The sequence below is a fragment of the Orcinus orca genome, chromosome 3, assembly GCF_937001465.1.
Source record: "Orcinus orca chromosome 3, mOrcOrc1.1, whole genome shotgun sequence".
Classification (NCBI taxonomy): Eukaryota; Metazoa; Chordata; class Mammalia; order Artiodactyla; family Delphinidae; genus Orcinus; species Orcinus orca.
The window spans coordinates 181033219-181052363 of NC_064561.1; the positions used below are offsets into that span (position 1 = coordinate 181033219).

A 19145-nucleotide genomic window follows, 5' to 3' on the forward strand; every position below is an offset into this window, starting at 1 on the left:
CATCTCCCCTTGATCCAGTGACTCTGCTCACCTGAGAGAAGCAGCAACCTGGGCAGGTCAAGAGCTTCCCCCAGTGGACAGCAGGCTCCACTCTGAGTCTCCGAGTGTTGGGTGTCATGACACCAGGAAGGTGGATGATTACAGAGCAACTGGGGAAACCAGCATCAGACACTAGGCCAAGGCAAGAAACCAGCTAGGTTAGTTGGGCTTTGGCCTTTGATGACCCCTCACCAGCCGGTGACCAGGCTAAGGTTGTCATCCCTGACATGTCCTCTGCGAGCGGCAGGAGAACCGTTTTCTGGAACGGCTGCTCTGCTCAAAGGGACTTATTTTAAAGACTGAATTTATGACCCTGTTGGAGGACTGCCATTCATAAGCTGAGTTTCACTATAATCCAACCTCCTAATGTCTTTACAAACCTGACTTTTAAAGAGCAGGAATCTAGTACAGGGGAAAAAGAGGGGTGAATTTTGCGGCCCAGAGCTTGTGATGATGTGATAGTCAGTTTTAGGATTCAGCAGAGAAAATTAGAGCCTATTACAATGCTCTTTAGGTTTTATGGATAAAAAAACCAGAGCTACCATCCTGTAATCCAACTCCTGGGCATATAGCCAGAGAAAACTCTAATTTGAAAAGACACATGCACCCCAATGTTCATAGCAGCACTGTTTACAACAGCCAAGGCATGGAAGCAACCTAAATGTCCATCAACAGAGGAATGGATAAAGAAGATGTGGTATATATATGTCTCTATATATGTGTGTGTGTGTATACACACACACACACACACACACACACACACACACACACACACAATGGAATACTACTCAGCCATGAAAAAGAATGAAGTAATGCCATTTGCAGCAACATAGATGGACCTAGAGATTATCATACTAAGTGAAGTAATTCAGACAAAGACAAATATACTATGATATCACTTATATGTAGAATTTTTAAAAAAATGATACAAATGAACTTATTTACAAAACAGAAAATAGACTCACAGACATAGAAAACAAGCTTATGGTTACCAAAGGGGAAGCGGGGGAGGGATAAATTAGGAGTTTGGGATTAACAGATACACACTACTATATATAAAATACATAATTGACAAGGACCTACTGTACAGCACAGGGAACTATACTCAATGTCTTGTAATACCCTATAAGGGAAAAGAATCTAAAAAATAATATATAGATGGTTATATATCTATAGATAGTTTTTTATATATATATATATATATATATATATATATAAAAAACTGAATCACTTTGCTGTATACCTGAAACTAACACAACAGTGTAAATCAACTATGCTTCAATAATTTTTTTTAAAAAAAGGAATGGCAAACTTAGTATGTGGAAAATGCAGAATGACTATTTTTAAATTTTGAACTGTAATTTTGATGCTGAAATCAGTGATACTCTTTTAGCAGAAAAAATGTGCCTGAAGTGGGCAAGCGGCCTCAAGCTGGAACTGAGCCCCCTTCAGGATGGCAGGAACCAGACCACTCACACAGGGCTCCGACTTCTGGCACCCACACAGTGGCATCTGAATTACATATTGAAACACAGCTTTCTTTGTATTTGGCCTGTAATTTCAGTGTCTTGCTATAATACTGTCTTGCAAAGGATTTTGCAAAACTTTGCCCAGTGAGGCCCTTTATCTTTCATCTTCCTCCAGCACAGAGCTGAGGGCAGATGGGGCAGCTTCATTCTGCAGCTACCTCTTGTCATTCTTTTTTCCCTACATTAGTGTCTGGAGGGCAGCCTGCCCTTCTGGTCTATCACTGCCCTCCCAGTGGGAGCGAATCTCCCCCTCCTCTGCGCCTCCCTATTCTTGTAATACAGCGCTTTGGGGCCCGACGTTACTTTCCTGATGAAACAAGTCCTTGAAGACGGGGCCATGTGAGGGGCCACTTTGCATCCTTCACAGAGCCAGGTCAGTGAAACGGGATTCGGACCATCTCCCGCACTTTGGGCCCAGGGGCTCACTGAGGTGGTGCAGGTGCTATTGCAAGCCAGGGAGGTGCACAGGGTGAGTGGGGCTGGCCACACCAGGAGCTGCACTTGGGGCAGCTGGTGTTTGGGAGGGCAAGTGTCGATTGTAATCCCAGGCGCCGCTGCAGGTTTTCTGGGTCCCCAGTTAGGGCTGGCATAATCCAGTCTGAGGGAGATTGGTGTGATGGTTAATTGTACATATCAACTAGGCTGGGCTCTGAGGTCCACTTGCTTGGTCAAACACCAGACTAGTGTTGCTGTGAAGGTGTATTTTAGATGTGATTAACATTTTAAAAATTAAAAAAAAAATTATTGAAGTTTAGTTGATTTACAATGGTATGTTAGTTTCTGCTGTACAGCAAAGTGATTCCATATATATATATGTGTATGTGTGTGTGTGTGTATATATATATATATACACATATATTTGCACACACACATACACATATACATATATACATATTCTTTTGCAAATTCTTTTCCACTATATTGATAGTTTATTACGTGATATTCAATACTGTTCCCAGCGCTACACAGTAGGACCTTGTCGTTTACCTATTTTATATATAGTAGTGTTCATCTGCTAATCCCACACTCACAATTTATCTCACCCACCCCACTATCCATTTTGGTAACCATAAGTTTGCTTTCTATGTCTGTGAATTTGTTTCTGTTTTGTAAATAAGTTCATTTGTATATTTTCTTAGGTTCCACATATAAGTGATATCATATGATGTTTGTCTTTCTCTGTCTGGCTCACTTCACCTAGTTTGATAATCTCTAAGTCCATCCATGTTGCTGCAAATGGCAATATTTCATTCTGTTTTATGGCAAATATTCCATTGTATATATGTGCCACATCTTCTTTATCCATTCATGTTTTTTTTTAAGTATTTAAAAAATTTAATTAATTTATTTTTGGCTGCATTGGGTCTTCGTTGCTGTGCACGGGCTCTCTCTAGTTGCAGTGAGCGGGGGCTGCTCTTATTTGCGGCATGGGGGCTTCTCACTGCGGTGGCTTCTCTTGTGGCGGAGCACGTGCTCTAGGCACATGGGCTTCAGTAGTTGTGGCTCGCGGGCTCTAGAGCACAGACTCAGTAGCTGTGGTGCGTGGGCTTAGTTGCTCTGAGGCATGTGGGATCTTCCCGGACCAGGGCTTGAACTTGTGTCCCCTGCATTGGTAGGCCGATTCTTAACCACTGCGCCACCAGGGAAGTCCCTATCCATTTGCCTGCTGATGGACATTTAGGTTGCTTCCATGTCTTGGCTATTGTGAATAGTGCTGCTATGAACACTGGGGCGCATGCATAGACCTGATTAACATTTAACATTTAAATCAGTGGACTTTGAGTAAAGCCAATCACCCATCACAGTGGGGTGGGCCTCGTCCAATCAGTTGAAGGTCCCAAGAGCAAAGACTGATGTTTCCCTGAGAAGAAGGAATTCGGCCTCAAGACTGTAACATAGACACCCTGCCTGAGGGATCTGTTCGCTGGTGGGGAGCTTTGGTACCTTGGACCGGCCCGAGGTAAAGAGAGCCAGGAGGGTGCTGTGCCTGCTGTTCTGAGAAGGGTCTGTGGCTCGGTGTGGGCATCATCTGGCCTGACTCTGTCTCGGGGCCGGGAGGGGCCTCTGTGCCCCGGTCCCATGTTCACCCACAGACTCTGCTGGGACGGCCACGCCGATGAGTACGATCCAGCCAGTGAGATCTTAGTTCCCAGACCAGGGATCAAAATCAAACCCATGGCGGTGAAAGCACCAAGGTTTAACCAGTGCGCAACCAGGAATTCTGAGATTCATGTTCAATGCAAAGTCAGTAAATGGTGGTTCCATTCTCTACTACAGGAGAAAAAAGTAGGGTATCACGGTGATGGTGGCTTCATGGAGTGAGTTTGGGAGTGTTCCTTCCTCTGCAATATTTTGGAAGAGTTTGAGAAGGATGGATGTTGGCTCTTCTCTGAATGTTGATGGAATTGACCTGTGAAGCCATCTAGTCCTGGGCTTTTGTTTGTTGGAGGATTTTTGATTTCAATTTCAATTTCAAAAAAAAAAACAAAACCCTGCCTGAGTTTCCAGCCTGCTGCTCTGCAGAACCTCTGCAGGCTCAAGGCTGCAGCATCAACTCTAACCCGAACTTGTGGACTGCTGCCTGGCGTACAGGTTTTGGACTTGCCAGCTCCCACAATCGTGTGAGTCAATCCCTTAAAACACCCACCCCCTCTATAAATACATTGTGTCTGTGTCTCTAGAGAATGCTGACTAATACAGCAGGGATAACAGGGTCGGGGTCACCTTTCAATTAATCGTGTCATCTCTAGAGAGGCTGCACCTGTCCTGTGCAGGTTGCAGGTGAAGCCGTAGAAAACCTGGTCCCTGGGCGGGATGACCCTGCAGAAGTGCCCCCCTGCACAGGCTGCCACCATCACCAACCGTCTTCCCTGAAGCCTCCTCATTCGGGGGCATTTTCTCCTCAGACTGATTCCAGCACTTTCTACCAGGTTCTGAAGCCCCATTTCCCTTTGAGGCCAATTTCCCGGTCTCTGTGCCAGCCCTCGCATCTAAGAGCAGACGTCATGAAGACTCACGAGCAGTTCAGAAGCACGTCGCACAATATAAAATTTATTATAAAACTTCAGTAAATATAAATATCCAGGTGCCATTTGGAATGGAGATCGCACCACAGGAAAGGATTAAAAGCCACACGGATACTGACGGGAGGATGTCAGAGGCCAGCCGCGCAGCTTTTCACCAGGAAATAGGCCTTCCTTCTGAATGGGTGTTACAAAAACAACCAAAATTTACGGAAACATTTTTTTTGAAAACCCCGCAAGATACAAAAACGAAACACAGGGCTCCAAGGTCATCACTTGACATCTGCCCAAGTGGACCCACCACTAGTCCTCAGTAGGACGGTGGGGATTCGGTGTAACCGGTAAGTCTCTAATTCAGATACAACCTGTAATTCTGTCACTTGAAATAGAAAAGCAGTAAGAAATGGGTTTAAATAGGAACACTCACTTGTAAATAACTGAGAAAGATAAAACATAAAATAAGAAAATTCTATCCTCCAGCACACAAGTCTGAAAGGGACAGGAGCACCCTAGCAGGGATTTCATTTTCCCGTTTCCAGAGGCGAGGTCCCCAATCAGGATGGAGACCAGCTCTCCTGTCCGGGCCCCGGGTCCCTGTGCAGAGAAACTGCTCTTGGGGCAGGATGGGCCTGGGGACGCAGCCTAAAGCTGATTCCGCTGTCGGAAGGGACCTCCAGGTGGGAGCTGGGCCGACATCCTTAGAGGCAGGTGTTCCGTACTTCTCCCTCATTTCCTGGCCTGCCTTCCTTGACAAAGCTCTGCAGTTCTAGGTGAGCACGTGCCCTGCTGCACAGTGCGCCCTGCGGCCTGACTCAACATCCCCACCTCCCCGAGAGCATGTCCATGTGCCTGGGGATGCGCTCACACACACGAGTCACACACACGCTCACACACACACACACACACACACACACACAGGCATGCACAGAATCGTATATAAGAGCCCCAGATGTTTTTTCTTCTCCCAGCTTCCATCTTCCTCGGAAGCACCCCGGTGTAGACCACACAGCTCGCTGGTGCTGGAAACAGGTACCTCCTGTGCCCTGTCAGCTCACAGGTTGGATGTGGAGCACATCTTGCAGCACTGCTGGCCGTAGAAGTGGTGGCTGCACATCCCGTGCTGGGGCACCAGGGGGCACCAGTGGAAGCGGTCCTCGCAGAAGGCGTCTGAAAGCGAGCAGTCCCGAGTTAGTCACCGTTCCAGCACCCCGTGTCTGCTGCCACTGCCAATAACTCCAGAAAATCAAGGTAAATCTGTCATTGCCCTGAAGCTGCTGAAGGAGGGCAGCTCCTCAGGTCAAATGCGCCATGTGGGTTGTACTGTTTTCACAAGACCTTTCTTGGAAGCTTCCCGCAAAGTTGAAATTTTCTGCTTTTTGTGCTAAACCCATCCACATAACCACTCATCCACCCAAGGCGATGGGGCTTCTGTGGACTGGACTCCAATTGCTGAGTCCCTGATTGAGCCAGACCACTCATTCTCCTCCAGCCCCATTTTCTCTTCCAGAAACCTCGACAGATACACAGGGCATGGTCCCCGCAAATACCTGAGGCACCGAGGGCGTGTGCACAGGGATGGCGTTTAGAGCGCATCCAAGGAATAATCTGGGTTCTCCTTTACCTCGGGCGGAAAAGGCTGCTCTACTTAAAATCGGCTTCTCTGAATATAAAGAGCAGCAGTGAAGCAGGAGCATCTGATTTCCCAGCCGTCTGTGTCATTTCTGGGGAGGCGTGAGAAGCGAGGGGTCTGCTCTGTGGGCTATGTCATGGGAAAGCTGGGGGAGGAGATGGAGAGAGAACCGGGGAGCCGACACCAACCCCTCGACCTAGCGGGCGCCCCGCACCTGCTCAGCCCTCTTAGGAGACACTCCGGAAACGGGACAGCCCCCCCGGAAACGCCAAGGTCAAGCCGAAGGGCTCCGACACTCACCTTTCTTCTGTGCGATGGGGCAGAAGCGGGTGTTGCAGGCCTGGGAGGCCGCGGGCTTCTGGTGCGCGGAGCAGCCCACGGCCGGCCGGCGCCCCGCCAGGCACTGCACTGACCTCGTCTGCATGCCGCCTCCACAGCTGGCTGTGCACTGCGGGAAGCACAAGCAAGAGTCACCGGGGCCACCAGGTCTCGCGAGCTTCCCCCCGCCCCCCAACAGGCTCCTCACGGTGGTCTGCCTCACCCAACCACTGTGGGTGGCTGAGCAGTTCTGGATTTTTCCCAGGTATGGACCCTGGGGAGAAGTGCCCAGAAGCCTGAACGTCCTTGAGTCATCAAGGGTCCGATGGACACCAAAAAGTGGCACACGCATCTGGGGATGCAGGCTGTGGGTCTCTCGTGGAATGCCGTCACCAAGCCAGCCCTTCCGGTGCCCCTGACCTGGAAACGCTTGACTAGCCAACTCCCCAGGAGTTGGCACTCAGCCCCTTCCAGACCCCAAGCGCAGGGACTCTGCGTGTCTGGAGGTTCCCTGGGCTCGTTCGCGTGCTCCCGGGAACTTTGTTTCCCGACGCCGAGGCCCCCGCGCTCTAAGGCACAGAGCACAGCGGGGCCAGAGTAGGAAGGAGAGGCTGGATCAGACCATCCCTCACCAGCTGGCCGGGCGCACACCCCATAGACCACAGCAGCGGGTCCATCTGAGATCAACGGCCGGCAATAAACCAGGAGGGACGTGGGTGATCAGAGAGACGGAGGGGCCCAAACGTGTAGCAGTGAATATGCCCAAAAAGAAGGCGACTCGAGGTCTAGACGGAAGCATGTGAATTGTGCTCAGACAAGGCTGTGAGTTCAAGACAGTTAAGAATGTAAGCAATTAAAGGAGCACCTGCAAAATGTCGGAGTCAGAGAACGATTTGGATATCCTGTGGATAAGCTAAATGGTTGCTTTAAAACACGAGGCTAAAGCCGTGCAGACTTGGGGACACACATAACTCAGGCTGCTGCCAGCATGTACAGGTCCGTGTGCCAGGACCCCACTGGAGCAGCCCTGGGGCCGGTCTTCCACAGCAGAAACAGCCCACAGCCAGATGCTTGCCTGCAGCCGGATGTTCAGGACCCGCTGCAAACAGAGCCTGGAGAAGTGGCTTTGACATCCCCTGGGATAGGGACTCTGCGATGGAGTAAGTAAAACATCTCTATCTGCCCCTCGGGGGGAGAAAAGTTGGAAACAGAGAGTCCTGAAAACTCATAAGCTGAAGGAACTGTTCCTGCTTCTTGTTTTTGTCTTTAGGGAAAGGATGGCTGTGCCCCTGGAGAGAAAATCCAGGGCTTTAGCTGATAAGCATGTGGGTTTGGAACATTCTGTGAGGCTTACCCCTTCTCTTCAAAACCAATTTCAGCGAACGTCATCAATAGTTCAGTTTCAGTATATGACTGTGGCAGCCAGGAAAACAGCAATGTTGTGGGCAGACTCACGTCTGATTCCTGAATCGTGAGGCCCATCCGCGATAGAGCTAGATGTCTCCCACTGCCTGTAACATCTTTCTGAACGTTCCGGCAGAGCCGCAGTTCTGGCCTGGGTGCTTTGCACTCTGGTTCCAGGCCCTCCCTCAGCTATCACTGCGGACTGAGAACTTCCAGGGCTGCACTGCCACAGGGTTCCTAGGGTCTCTTTGGTCACATCTTCCTCTGTAGGTGATGAATGTCTCTGCCTTGTGAGCTGAGTTTCTTTCATCAACAGCAGCAGAGGCAGAACTCCACTCTTGCTAAAGATGTTCTGCCTCAATGAGAAATCAAGAGATCTGGCAGCATGTTGCATCACTTAAACAGCACCAAGTGGTTGGATTCTTTTTTCGTCATTGGTCGTTTTATTCACAAAGAGGGATCCTCCTCCTCTTACCAGGCACTGTTCTAGGCTCCAGACACGAGCGCTGAGCACACGCAGCTCGCCCTTCCTCGGGGCACTTTCTAAAGCCGCTACTCAAAGCTTGGTTTCTGGACAAGCAGCCCTGGCAACAGCTGGGAGCCTGTCAACATCCCTGCCTCCCACCTCTGGACGCTGCCTCAGAATCTGCACCACCCCCAGACGATCCATGAGAACACCCAGTGTGAGAAGAGCTGGTCTAGAGAGATTTTAAACTCCCCGTGGGAGACGTTTTTTAGGAAAAAAGCCTCCAGATTGCTCAACTTTTGTGTTTCTTCATGTAAACAGAAAGAACTAAGATGTTTGGCTGCAGATTTTGAAAATACTTCACATTGATAGAACCAGAGATAGAGCAGGAGAAGGAAGAAAAAGAAGGAATCTGAAAAAGTTTATTCACTTTTTTTTTTTTTGTTTTCCCCAGGAAGGAAAAGCTATGCAAGTGGTTCAGCTATATCATAAACATAATGGCCTCAAACTCAGCATGGGGTTTAGAAATCACATTCCAGATTTTCCACTGGATTTGCAGATGGGTTGATCCTAAGAATCTCTGTGCAGACTCCCAGGGTGGAGAGCGAGGGCCTGGGGCTGCAGGAGCAGCAGGTGTGGAGGACAAGTCACAGGACACAACACTGCTGGGAAAGGAATACTCGGTGGAAAGAGAGACCGGAGCTCAGATCTGAAGTCGAAGGCTACGTCTTCTTCCTCAGCTTCATGGGGCTTAGCCTGAGCGTCTCAGGCCATTGCTCGTACTGATGGCAGGAGAGGCGGCCACCGTGCCAGGTGCTGATGGTGTCCTGCACCTGCTCTCTGACCTGCAGAGTGACAGCTGCTGTCGCCCTCTGTCCAGAACCCCTGCTGCTGGAGACACCCTCCACACCAGTGGCTCTCAAGCTCGAATGCGTGTCCGAATGAACCACAGGACTCAGCAAAGCAGAATGCTGGGGCCCAGGACCAAAGCTTGAACACCAGCAGGTCTGGGCTGGGCCCGAGAACCTGCATGTGTAGCCACGCTGCTACGGGTCGGGACATACCCGGAGAGCTGCTCTCCAGTGAGTGACCGGAACCACACCGGCAAGAGCACCTTCCTCTTTTATTTTCAGAACTGACTTCAGTCACATTCAATCTAACAAAACTAGCACGTCAAGCTGACCTGCAGCTTGACTGCAAACAAGTAAATGAGCACCTGGGACTTTCCCCCGCGTGGCCCTGGCAGTCACTGTCATCTTCAGTCCATGGACTCTCCCCACCGCACCCTGCTCACTTCTGTTCACCTTCCAGGGCCTCGATCTGAATGTCCCTGAGCCAGAAGATGTGGATGACTCCCACTCTGTGGGTGGGTGGGTAGTTCTGTGTCTGTTTGCTGAGGGGCGAGGGGGTCCCTCCAGACTCTGGGGCGTGTGGCTTCAGGGTGCAGAGCAGGGACATCACCACTGAAGAGCTGGGCATGGGCTGCTCACCCCATTGCTGGGGCCCCAGGGCCTTAAGCCCCCTCCCGTTGCCTCTGGCCCTTCACCTCCACATGCTGCTGCTGGTGACAGGGCCTGAGACCAGGGCTCTGTCCAAGAACCAAGGAACCAGATGGAGAAAAACGTCGAGGCAGGATTCCATGGGATGGCCCCCTGAGGTCTAGCAATGAGGGTCTTCTTGTCATTCTAGAATTAAACAGCCTTCTGGAGGGTGACTCATGCCCGTCCTCACCTGGACCTCATGCAGACCAGCACACTCTGCTCTGAAAGGTCCCCTGTAGGTTGACCAGTCCTGCACCCTTCCAGGGAGTCTCAGGGAAGACATCTACTCAGACAGACTCTACGGACATTGAAATGCTGAAAGACCTCTCCCTTCGGATGTTCTCTGTGTGCCCTGACCCCTCGGCAATCCCCGCGTTCCTAGGAGGATTGGCCACCCCTGTGTAAGAGGCACTGCATAACCTCTGACTGGAGTAATGGGGGAATTGATGATTACTCTTATTACTCATTATCAAAAAAACCCGCAAAGATACATTTTTAAATGATAACATTTGCCTCTGGGTTTGTTTTAAATTAGAGCGACTACTCTTGTTTATGTTATTGGTCTTCATGGAAAAATGCTAGTGAAGGCGATGTCTGAGTGCTCTAAGTCCTGATTGATGTTCTACGTCGTCTTAGTCTAAGGTAACTATCCACCTGTCACATTCACATGAACCTGTAAAACCATGGGGCTTCTTCCAGGGCAAAGTTCATCTCTCAAATGCATGGACACTTAGTAAACAAATGTATGTTAACTGCAGACAGCCAGAGGTCTCACACCTTCATCTTCCTTCTGTGACGCCTCTACAGAGGCGGGAGGGGGGCAGTTTCTTCCCTTATTTATCACCTTCGTGGACCTCTCCAAGTTTGGAGCTTCAGCCACCATAACTTCTCCCAGAGACCAAATGTCTACTCAGTCAGGATGGGACAACACACACAATTTCTGCTCTAAACATAGACAGGGCTGTGTATTTTTGTACAAATTCAATTGGTTACAGGCAGACTCCCTCCAGCTCAGGCGACCTTATCCATCAATGTCAACAAAACGGTTCCTGTTTCCCTGTGCACCCTCATAATTAGAAGAGGATGAGAGCAAATTATTAGAGGTGGGCGAATGGGTCAAGGGTGCAGCGCAGCCCTCTGTGATGGACTGACCACACTCATCCAGACCAAGCCTGCTGAAGTCTCCACATGTTCTGTGTGGGCCCATGTGTGTGTGTTCACGTGTATGTCCATATGTGTGAGTCTGTGTATGTGTGTTTGATACATTGTTGCAGTCATAGTTGCCCAGATGCAAAACCCTATCGATGACGTCTGGGACGTGGCTCTTTGCCCCTGAGAGCCCAAGGGTCTCCACATCGACTTGTGCACAGTGCTGGTGAGGAACCCCAGAACGAGACAGGGCCCCGGCACTCCAGCACTGAGAACACACCCAGTCTCTGTCATGTAGAGTCAGACATAGTCCAGCAGGTGTTCGTACTTAAGCCTTTTCAAGACCAGGTTAGCGTGTGATCCGCTGGATACTAAGCCCAAACGACCCAAACGAATGAAGTCAGTCCTGCCAGACGACATACTACTAACCAATGGCCCAACCATAAGCTGGGTCATTGAGACCAATAGAAACTCTCCTGGTCAAATAACAGAACCCGCCACCTTCCTGCTGTCACAGGAATAACCTGTCTGCGGGCAAAACTGAGCCAGGCACTGGTCACGCTTTCCGTCCCACAATTTCCCACGATGGCAGGGCACAGAGCTTTGGGTACAAGAGCTCATGGCAAACATCGCCTTTGAGTTATTACTCCCAAAAGTTATGGACTTGGAATGTAAGAGATGAGTCACACTGGATAAGATCTTCAAGCAGCTTATGATAAAAATGACTTATTAGACAGACAGCTTGAATACTTCAGGCTGGTGAAAACTATGCAAGATGTATTTTTAGGTTTTAGGTTTTGGTTTAAAGTAAATAAGGATAAACCTTGTTTTTCTTTTTCTAAATTTGCCTGAAGTGTCTGCATTGAGCAGAGTGAATACTGGCCTGATTCAGTCTCAGGAGCATCAGTCTCCCCACGGACAGAGGGACCATGGTCTTGGGATCCACTTGTACTTGTCTCTGACTCACATTCTCAAAAAGACAGAGAAAGTGAAGCATCTGCCTCAGAAACAACTCGCCTCAGCTTCTTAGCTCATCCATCCCTTCACCTTGCTGGAAAGCCTGTGCACTCAGAGGAAAATAGAAGGGAAACGTGTGTAGCAAGTGATACTTTTGACCTACTTAAAAATAGCAAATGCTTGAAAAGGATGTGGTTCAAAGGTCCCCTGGTCCAATATTCTAAATTAAACAAATTCTAATTTAAATACCATTTGGGGAGGAGTTCATATATTTGTAAATGAAAAAGCAACATCAAGTTTGAAGATAAGAGGAACCAAGCAAAGCAAGAACACAGCTAGAGGGCAGTCCATACAGTGGGTGGAAGGTCTTTCTGCCTCTTCCTCTCCAAGGACTGAGGTATGGTTTCCTTCTTCAGAGCTCAGAGTTTGGGACCAGGGATATGGTAGAGGCACCAGAGAGACGGCAATGGCCGGGCTGGGATGTTGCCATTTCTAGAGAAGATTATTGATTACCAGCCAATCCTGGGCTCACATACACAGCAGAGCTCCAACAGAATGAATTGGGGCTTCATTTGGGGGGATTTTAAAATGGTTTTATTCTAGTAAAATTTTAGCTAATACTGAAAAAAATTCTGTGGTGGATTAATTTGGTTCCAATATATATTTCCATTTGTTTCCTTTGGCCTTAGATAAAAATCATAATTCTGTGTGATTTTTGCTCTGTCAAACTTGTTCATTTCAGGTTTGCATTCAGGGTTGAGTTTACGTCAGAAGGTTGTTCAATAGAATTGTTGGTGGCGGGCACACATGAGGGAGGGTGAGTGCCATGTTTGGGGACCCCGGTCTGTGGGGAATCAGGAGAGCTGAGAGTGAAAGAGCCCACCGCCTGTCACCTCTTGGCCATTCCTGGATCAGGGGACTGTGGGTCACAGAGCCTTGAGGTCTCCCCTCTGAGATTCATGTTCCTCCTTCTGGAGAAACCCCTGTGCTGGCGGACACCATGGTATTGTCGGATTCAGCTGCTGTAGCTCACATGCCCACTGTCCTCAGACTGCAAGCTGGGCTAAGAGGAATGTGAGGGAACTTAAGACACAGCCCTTGCTGCTGGGAGTCACCCTTGGGGGGTCAGGAGGAAACATGATGGGACAAGGACACAACTGAAAATGAGCAGCACCCTGCGGGGCCTTCCTGGGGACAGACACCCCCAGTGTCCCCCACCTCTTGTTTGTAGAAAAGCTTTAACCTCCTAGGCCTTCTCCAAGGTCCAAAAATTAAAATTTAATCAGAGAAGTTAAAAAATGCAGAAACAAAGGAAAACAGTCCAGTAATACAAAATAATAATAGTTTAGCCATAAAACAAAGTCAAGGACCTTTGGTTCCTCCTCAAGGGCTACAGATAACATCCTGAGCCATGTCCTTGTGTTGTTTTGCAGACACTGAAACCCCACCAGAGAAAGTCAACTGCATGCTGACCACCAGCCAGCACATAGAGCCCATACCGGTTGGGGCCAGAAAATCGGCAACTGAGATTCCTGAAATACCACCCTGTTACCTCACCATCAGCCAATCAGAGAACTGTGAACAAGCTGATCAAGTACCCCGTAACCCTCTCTCTCAGTCTTTAAAAACCCTTTCCTGAAAGCTGTCAGGGAGTTTAGGTCTTTTTGAGGCTGTTCTCCTTGCTTGGTGCCTGCAGTAAACATTGTACCTTCCTTCACCACAAAATGGTGTCAGTAGATTGGCTTTGCTGTGCATTGGGCAAGCAGACCCAGGTTAGATTCGGTGACACCAATAACAACCATGTTAGATGCTCAGGGCTGCTGGAACAAATGACCACAAGCTGGGGGGCTTGAAACAGCAGAAACAACTCTCTCAGCTCAGGAGGCCAGAAGTATAAAATCAAGACATTGGCAGAAGGAGCAAGTTCCATCTCTTCTGGAGGTCCTAAGGGGGAATCTGCTCATCTTTTCCAGAGTCCGGCGGCTGCCGGCAATCCTGGGTATTCTTGGGCCCATAGCTGCATCAATGTGACCTCTGCCTCTATTATCACATGACCTTTCCCCTGTGTGTCCTATAAGGACATTGGTCATTGGGTTAGGGTTCGCCCAAATCCAGAATGACCTCATCTTAGCTAATTAAACCTGCAAACTTCCTATTTCTGAATAAGATCGCATTTTGAGGTCCTGGGTGGACATGAGTTTTGGGGACACTGTTCACGGCAAGACACAGGACATGCCCAGGAGGCAGGGTGTGGTGTCCCTTCTGAGAGGAGCCACGCACAGCGGCTGTCATGGTGCAGGGGCCTCAGGAAAGGGATTTTGCATCAGGAGGGATTGAAGACGGGTCCCGGAGGCCAGGAAATACGTGAGGAGACTCAGATGGAGGGAGAGCTGGTCAAAGTCTGGCACAACTGGTCCCGTCTGGCTAAGCACTGTGGTTGCACCAGTCACTCCTCCTGTCCGGCCCCTGGCTGGCACTGATTTCCACACAGCACACTGATGACCTTTCCAGGACAGGTGGTGCAGACGAGCGTGCCTTGCCTGGGATGTGGCCTGCCCCACTGGCAGATCAATAACAGTCATTGTTCAGTCCTTAGTAAAGCTTACCCAGATCAACACTGGTTACACATTTCTGTGGAGCTGGGGACCCAGCAGCCTGCTTCTTTAGGAGCTGGTCTGGCCACATTCCCGATGCTTCCTCTGGGAGCTTTCCTCCCTCATCCCATCAGGTACACAGACTTGGGGAGATCCTCAGTGACTAGAAACACATGTGCACGGGCTTCTCCTTGCGGTGGCTTCTCTTGCTGCAGAGCATGGGCTCTAGGCGCGCGGGCTTCAGTAGTTGTGGCTCGTGGGCTCAGTAATTGTGACTCGCGGGCTCTAGAGTGCAGGCTTAGTAGTTGTGGCACATGGGCTTATTTGCTCTGCGGCATGTGGGATCTTCCCAGGCCAGGGCTCGAACCCGTGTCCCCTGAATTTGCAGGTGGATTCTTAACCACTGCACCACCAGGGAAGCCCCCCTGAGTCACTCATTGAATTTGTTTTTCATTTAGAATTCCATATTTAGCAAATATTCTGTGAATACTCTGTATGGGCTCGGTGCCCTGGTAGGCACTGGGGACTGTATATATAAAATGTACATATATGTATGTATGTATGTATCTACCCACCTGTCAGTGTGTAGGATACACAGTAAAACACTTAGCAGGACATTTGCCACAAAAGTGATCTCTGGGTAAATACCAGTCGGGATGGTTGTTTTGTGACTATCTGCTTTCGAGCAGCTCACATCCAGCCGGAACCTCTCCACCCAGGCCAGCCACCAACACTGAGCAGGGGCTCTGCTCGCCCTCCCTTCACCCCTACCTGAGACCAGGGCGAGGCAAACCAGTCGGCCTGTGGGGAGCCTGCAGCCGCGAACAGGAGGTGCTTAGGGCAGGGAAATGGGGCGCAGGTGCGTTCCAGCTCCAGGTGGGGCTGCGGTAGGTGCAAGCACTTCTTCGGGGCCAGCTCGTGGTACTTCCCAGAACTGTACTTCTCAGCACATTTGAAGAATCTTTTCTGTGTTCCTCTTTCACACGTAACAGAGCACTGAAAAGAAAAGACAACAAAGGATGCGAGTGAAAGGTATTTCTCCTGTGGTGGCTGTCTCTTCTACGAAATCATTGAGTCAAGAAGCCTCCTGATTATATCAGCTTGACCGTCTTCCTAAGTATAAATGGTCAGTGGAATATATGGGACCTTGGCATGTTAAGAAGGTGTTACAGTATCTGCCATAAAAAGGAAGACCTTGTGGTCACAGTGGTCTAGCACTGGGGGCATGAGTTGGGGCAGGGCAATCAGAAACCGTGAAGAGAGTAATTCTGGAGCTACTGCTTCACTGGGAAATTGAAATGTTGGGCTGTACCTGACACCAGAATGCACTGAAATGTAATAGCTCCATGGATTCACACCACCCAGCTGCAGCGTGATGCTGGCCCCTGAAGCAGGGGCAGGCAGGGGAAACCCGGGGCTCACAGCCATCCTCAGAAAGCCGAGTGCTGCCCTGAAGACAGCGAGCACAGACAGCGAGCCTACTCGGTCCCACGGCGACGTGCTCTGAGCCTGAGCTGTCACTGCAGCCAGACCTTCTGGCATGGGCGGTGGGGCTCTGGGCAAATCTGTGGCCAGGCAGAGGCTGCAGACACCTGTCACAGAGGGATGACAGAGAAGACCAAAAGGTCAGCTCGGAGGTCACGGGGAAGGTCCCAGTGGCTGGCATTGCTGCCTTGGGCTGACATTTCTGCAGACCACATAAGTGGAGGAGCCCAGATGCCTGGGTTCTGGCCTCACACTCATGTTCAGACCTGGCTTACGGGTGTGCTCAGTGTGTCCTGATGCCAGGAATGAACTGGAGGACTCTTCCCAGGGCCTTGCAGGGGCCATGCCTAAGAGAGAAGTTCTGGGGTGTATGTGTGTGTGTGTGTGTGTGTGTGTGTGTATGCACCCATATGTGTTATACATTCAGTGCAAGGGCTTCCCAGGGGGACACCTCCCAGACACTATGCAGCCCCAGTTGCTTCCTTCCTAAGGACTTAGCCTCTGGGGATATGCACAGAAACAAAAGTCTTCTGACGACAACGCGATTCAGTCCTAGAGACTCTGATGTTCCCAGGTCCCAGGAGACAGAGGACCAGGAATTCTACCTTAGCAGAAACAGGCTTTATCCAAGAGTGATGATGTTTTTAGTTTTCAGTGGCAAATGGAAGTGTTGTCTCACCCGGGTTAAATGCCCTGCTCGGCACACCATCCCTTTATTGATTCATTTCTCCCTCCTGAGCAGGTTGCCAGTGGAGGTGTGGGTACGGGGGCTGTGGCCCCGAGTCTGCCCCTGAGGGCGCGGGATCCGGGAGCTGGGGCCTTTCTCTTCATGTCCGCTATAGAAAGGCAGCCCCGCAGCTGGGATCACAGGCGAGCTCCCAAGGGTGGCGGCGGCTGCTGCTCTCTGGGCGGCTGGCTTTCTGATGTCCGCTGTGCTTTACTGACTCCTGTGCCCCTGAGTGATGCACACCTCTCTGAAGGAGCCTCTCACAGGCCGCTCAGGCAACCCTTAGGCTCGCTGCGCCCGGGCAGGGGGCTGGCATGGCCTCCCGATGTCCCCTCCCGGGCACGGGGGTGGGCAGCTCTGTCTGCTCCCCAGCAGGATGTCCGGCCCCAACTTGGGCCAAAGCGAGACACAAAACCTTTAACACTCCAAACTCGTGTTTCCAAATGTTGGTCTCAGAGAAGCAGGGTTTGGGACAGTCCCCCGACAGTGCAGATCAGGGGCTTCCCAGCCTTCAGCAGCACAAGGCATTGAGCAAACCCAGCACAAGCAGTCTCTTCCCCAAATGAGAAGCCTGCCTATGCACATTCCTCTCAGGGAACGGGTCCTCTGTCTCCTGAGGTCATCCACCTGCTCTACTGCCTAAGCATGGCCAGAGAAGTGGCTGCAGGTGTTCTGGGGTGCAGTGGGTGCCCCCACCCCATGGTCAGCGCAATGAACACCCCTCCCCTCACACCTGCACCCGTTCACCCACTCAATCGCTGCTCAACACGAGGGAGTGATGAGCGCGTGGATGACCTGGGTGAGGTACGCCAGGGATGTGATGAGAAAGCCGGACACTCCAACGAGTGCGTGCCAGGAGGGAGGACTGAATACTGGACTATGGGCAGGGATCAGAGACTCGGGGGAAGAAGAAGCAGAGGAGAAGTGGAAGCAGAGAGACCAGATGAGAGGCAGCCCCAAGGCAGGAGCTGGTCGACCCAGTTTCATCTGGACCTGGTGCACCCACCTGGGACCTGGAGCACCTACCTGGACCAGTGCACCCACCTGGGACCTGGCACACTTACCTGGGATCAGTGCACCCAACTGGGATCAGTGAACCCAACTGGGGCCAGTGCACCCACCTGGGACCAAATGCACCTACCTGGGGCCAGTGCACCTACCTGGGACCAGTGTACGTACCTGGAACTAATGCACCTGCCTGGAACTAGTGCACCTGCCTGGGACCAGGTACACCCACCTGGGATCAGTGCAGCTACCTGGGACCAGTGCACCTACCTGGGGCCAGTGCAATTACCTGGGACTAGTGCAACCCCTTCGGATCAGTGCACGTACCTGGGACCAGGTACACCCACCTGGGACCAGTGCACCTACCTGGGGCCAGTGCACCCACCTGGGATCAGTGCAGCTACCTGGGACCAGTGCACCTACCTCAAACTAGTGCACCTGCCTGGGACTAGTGCACCTGCCTTGGACCAGGTACACCCACCCGGGATCCGGCGCACCTAACTGGAATCAGGTGCACCTATCTGGGGCTAGTGCACCGACCTGGAATCAGTGCACCCACCTGGGATCAGTGCACCTACCTGGAATCAGGTGCACCTACCTGGAATCAGGTGCACTTATCTGGGGCTAGTGCACCTACTTGGAATCAGTGCACCCACCTGGGATCAGTGCACCCAGGTGAGACCAGTGCACCCACCTGGGACCAGTGCACCTACCTGGGACCAGGCGGACACAAGCCACTGCAGCTTCTTGTGCTTGTGGCAGCGCCTGAGCAGACAGGCCTCGTGAGTCCTGGGCTTGGGCTCCGAGGTGCAGACAGCGTCGGGCAGCAGCTGCGCCCTGGCCGAGGGGTTGGTGCTCTTACAGGCCACGGACCTCTTCCTCCACCCCTTCCCGCAGGTTCGAGAGCACTGCACGGGAAGAGCGCGTCAGCTCCTGCAAGGCCTGGTAAGACTCCAGCCCCACGTTGCCTAGGAGGGGCCCCGCCGTCCCCGTACACTGGCCCTGCCCCATTACCTCCGCCCAGGGCCCGGCGCTCCACGCGGGTGGGCAGCTCTGAGGCTGGCAGGCCTGTCGGCTGGAGGGCATGGGCTGCGGACACAGGCTGGCGGAGACCCGCTCCGATTTGTAGTGTGCCCGCCGCGTGCACTGTACGGGCCGGCTCTGGGTGCCTCCACTGCACGTCCGGCTGCAGGCGCTCCAGTTCCCCACGGACCACCTGGGGGACAGAGAGACCCACAGTGAGGGACAGTGCCAGCTCTCCAGAGCAGAGGGCCGTGT

General features: G+C 51.3%; 1 protein-coding gene across 1 annotated transcript in view; it reads right to left on the minus strand.

Annotated features, from left to right (window-relative positions):
• Positions 1-4586: 4586 nt before the first annotated feature.
• ADAMTS16 (ADAM metallopeptidase with thrombospondin type 1 motif 16) overlaps positions 4587-19145 on the minus strand; it is a 156222-nt gene continuing 141663 nt past the window's right edge. The window contains exons 19-23 of the mRNA XM_049707293.1: positions 18882-19083; positions 18581-18775; positions 15422-15646; positions 6522-6669; positions 4587-5758 (exon numbers count right to left, since the gene is read on the minus strand). Of these exons, the coding sequence (XP_049563250.1) occupies positions 5643-5758; positions 6522-6669; positions 15422-15646; positions 18581-18775; positions 18882-19083 (886 nt within the window). The 3' untranslated portion in view covers positions 4587-5642. The remainder of the gene's footprint in view (positions 5759-6521; positions 6670-15421; positions 15647-18580; positions 18776-18881; positions 19084-19145) is intronic.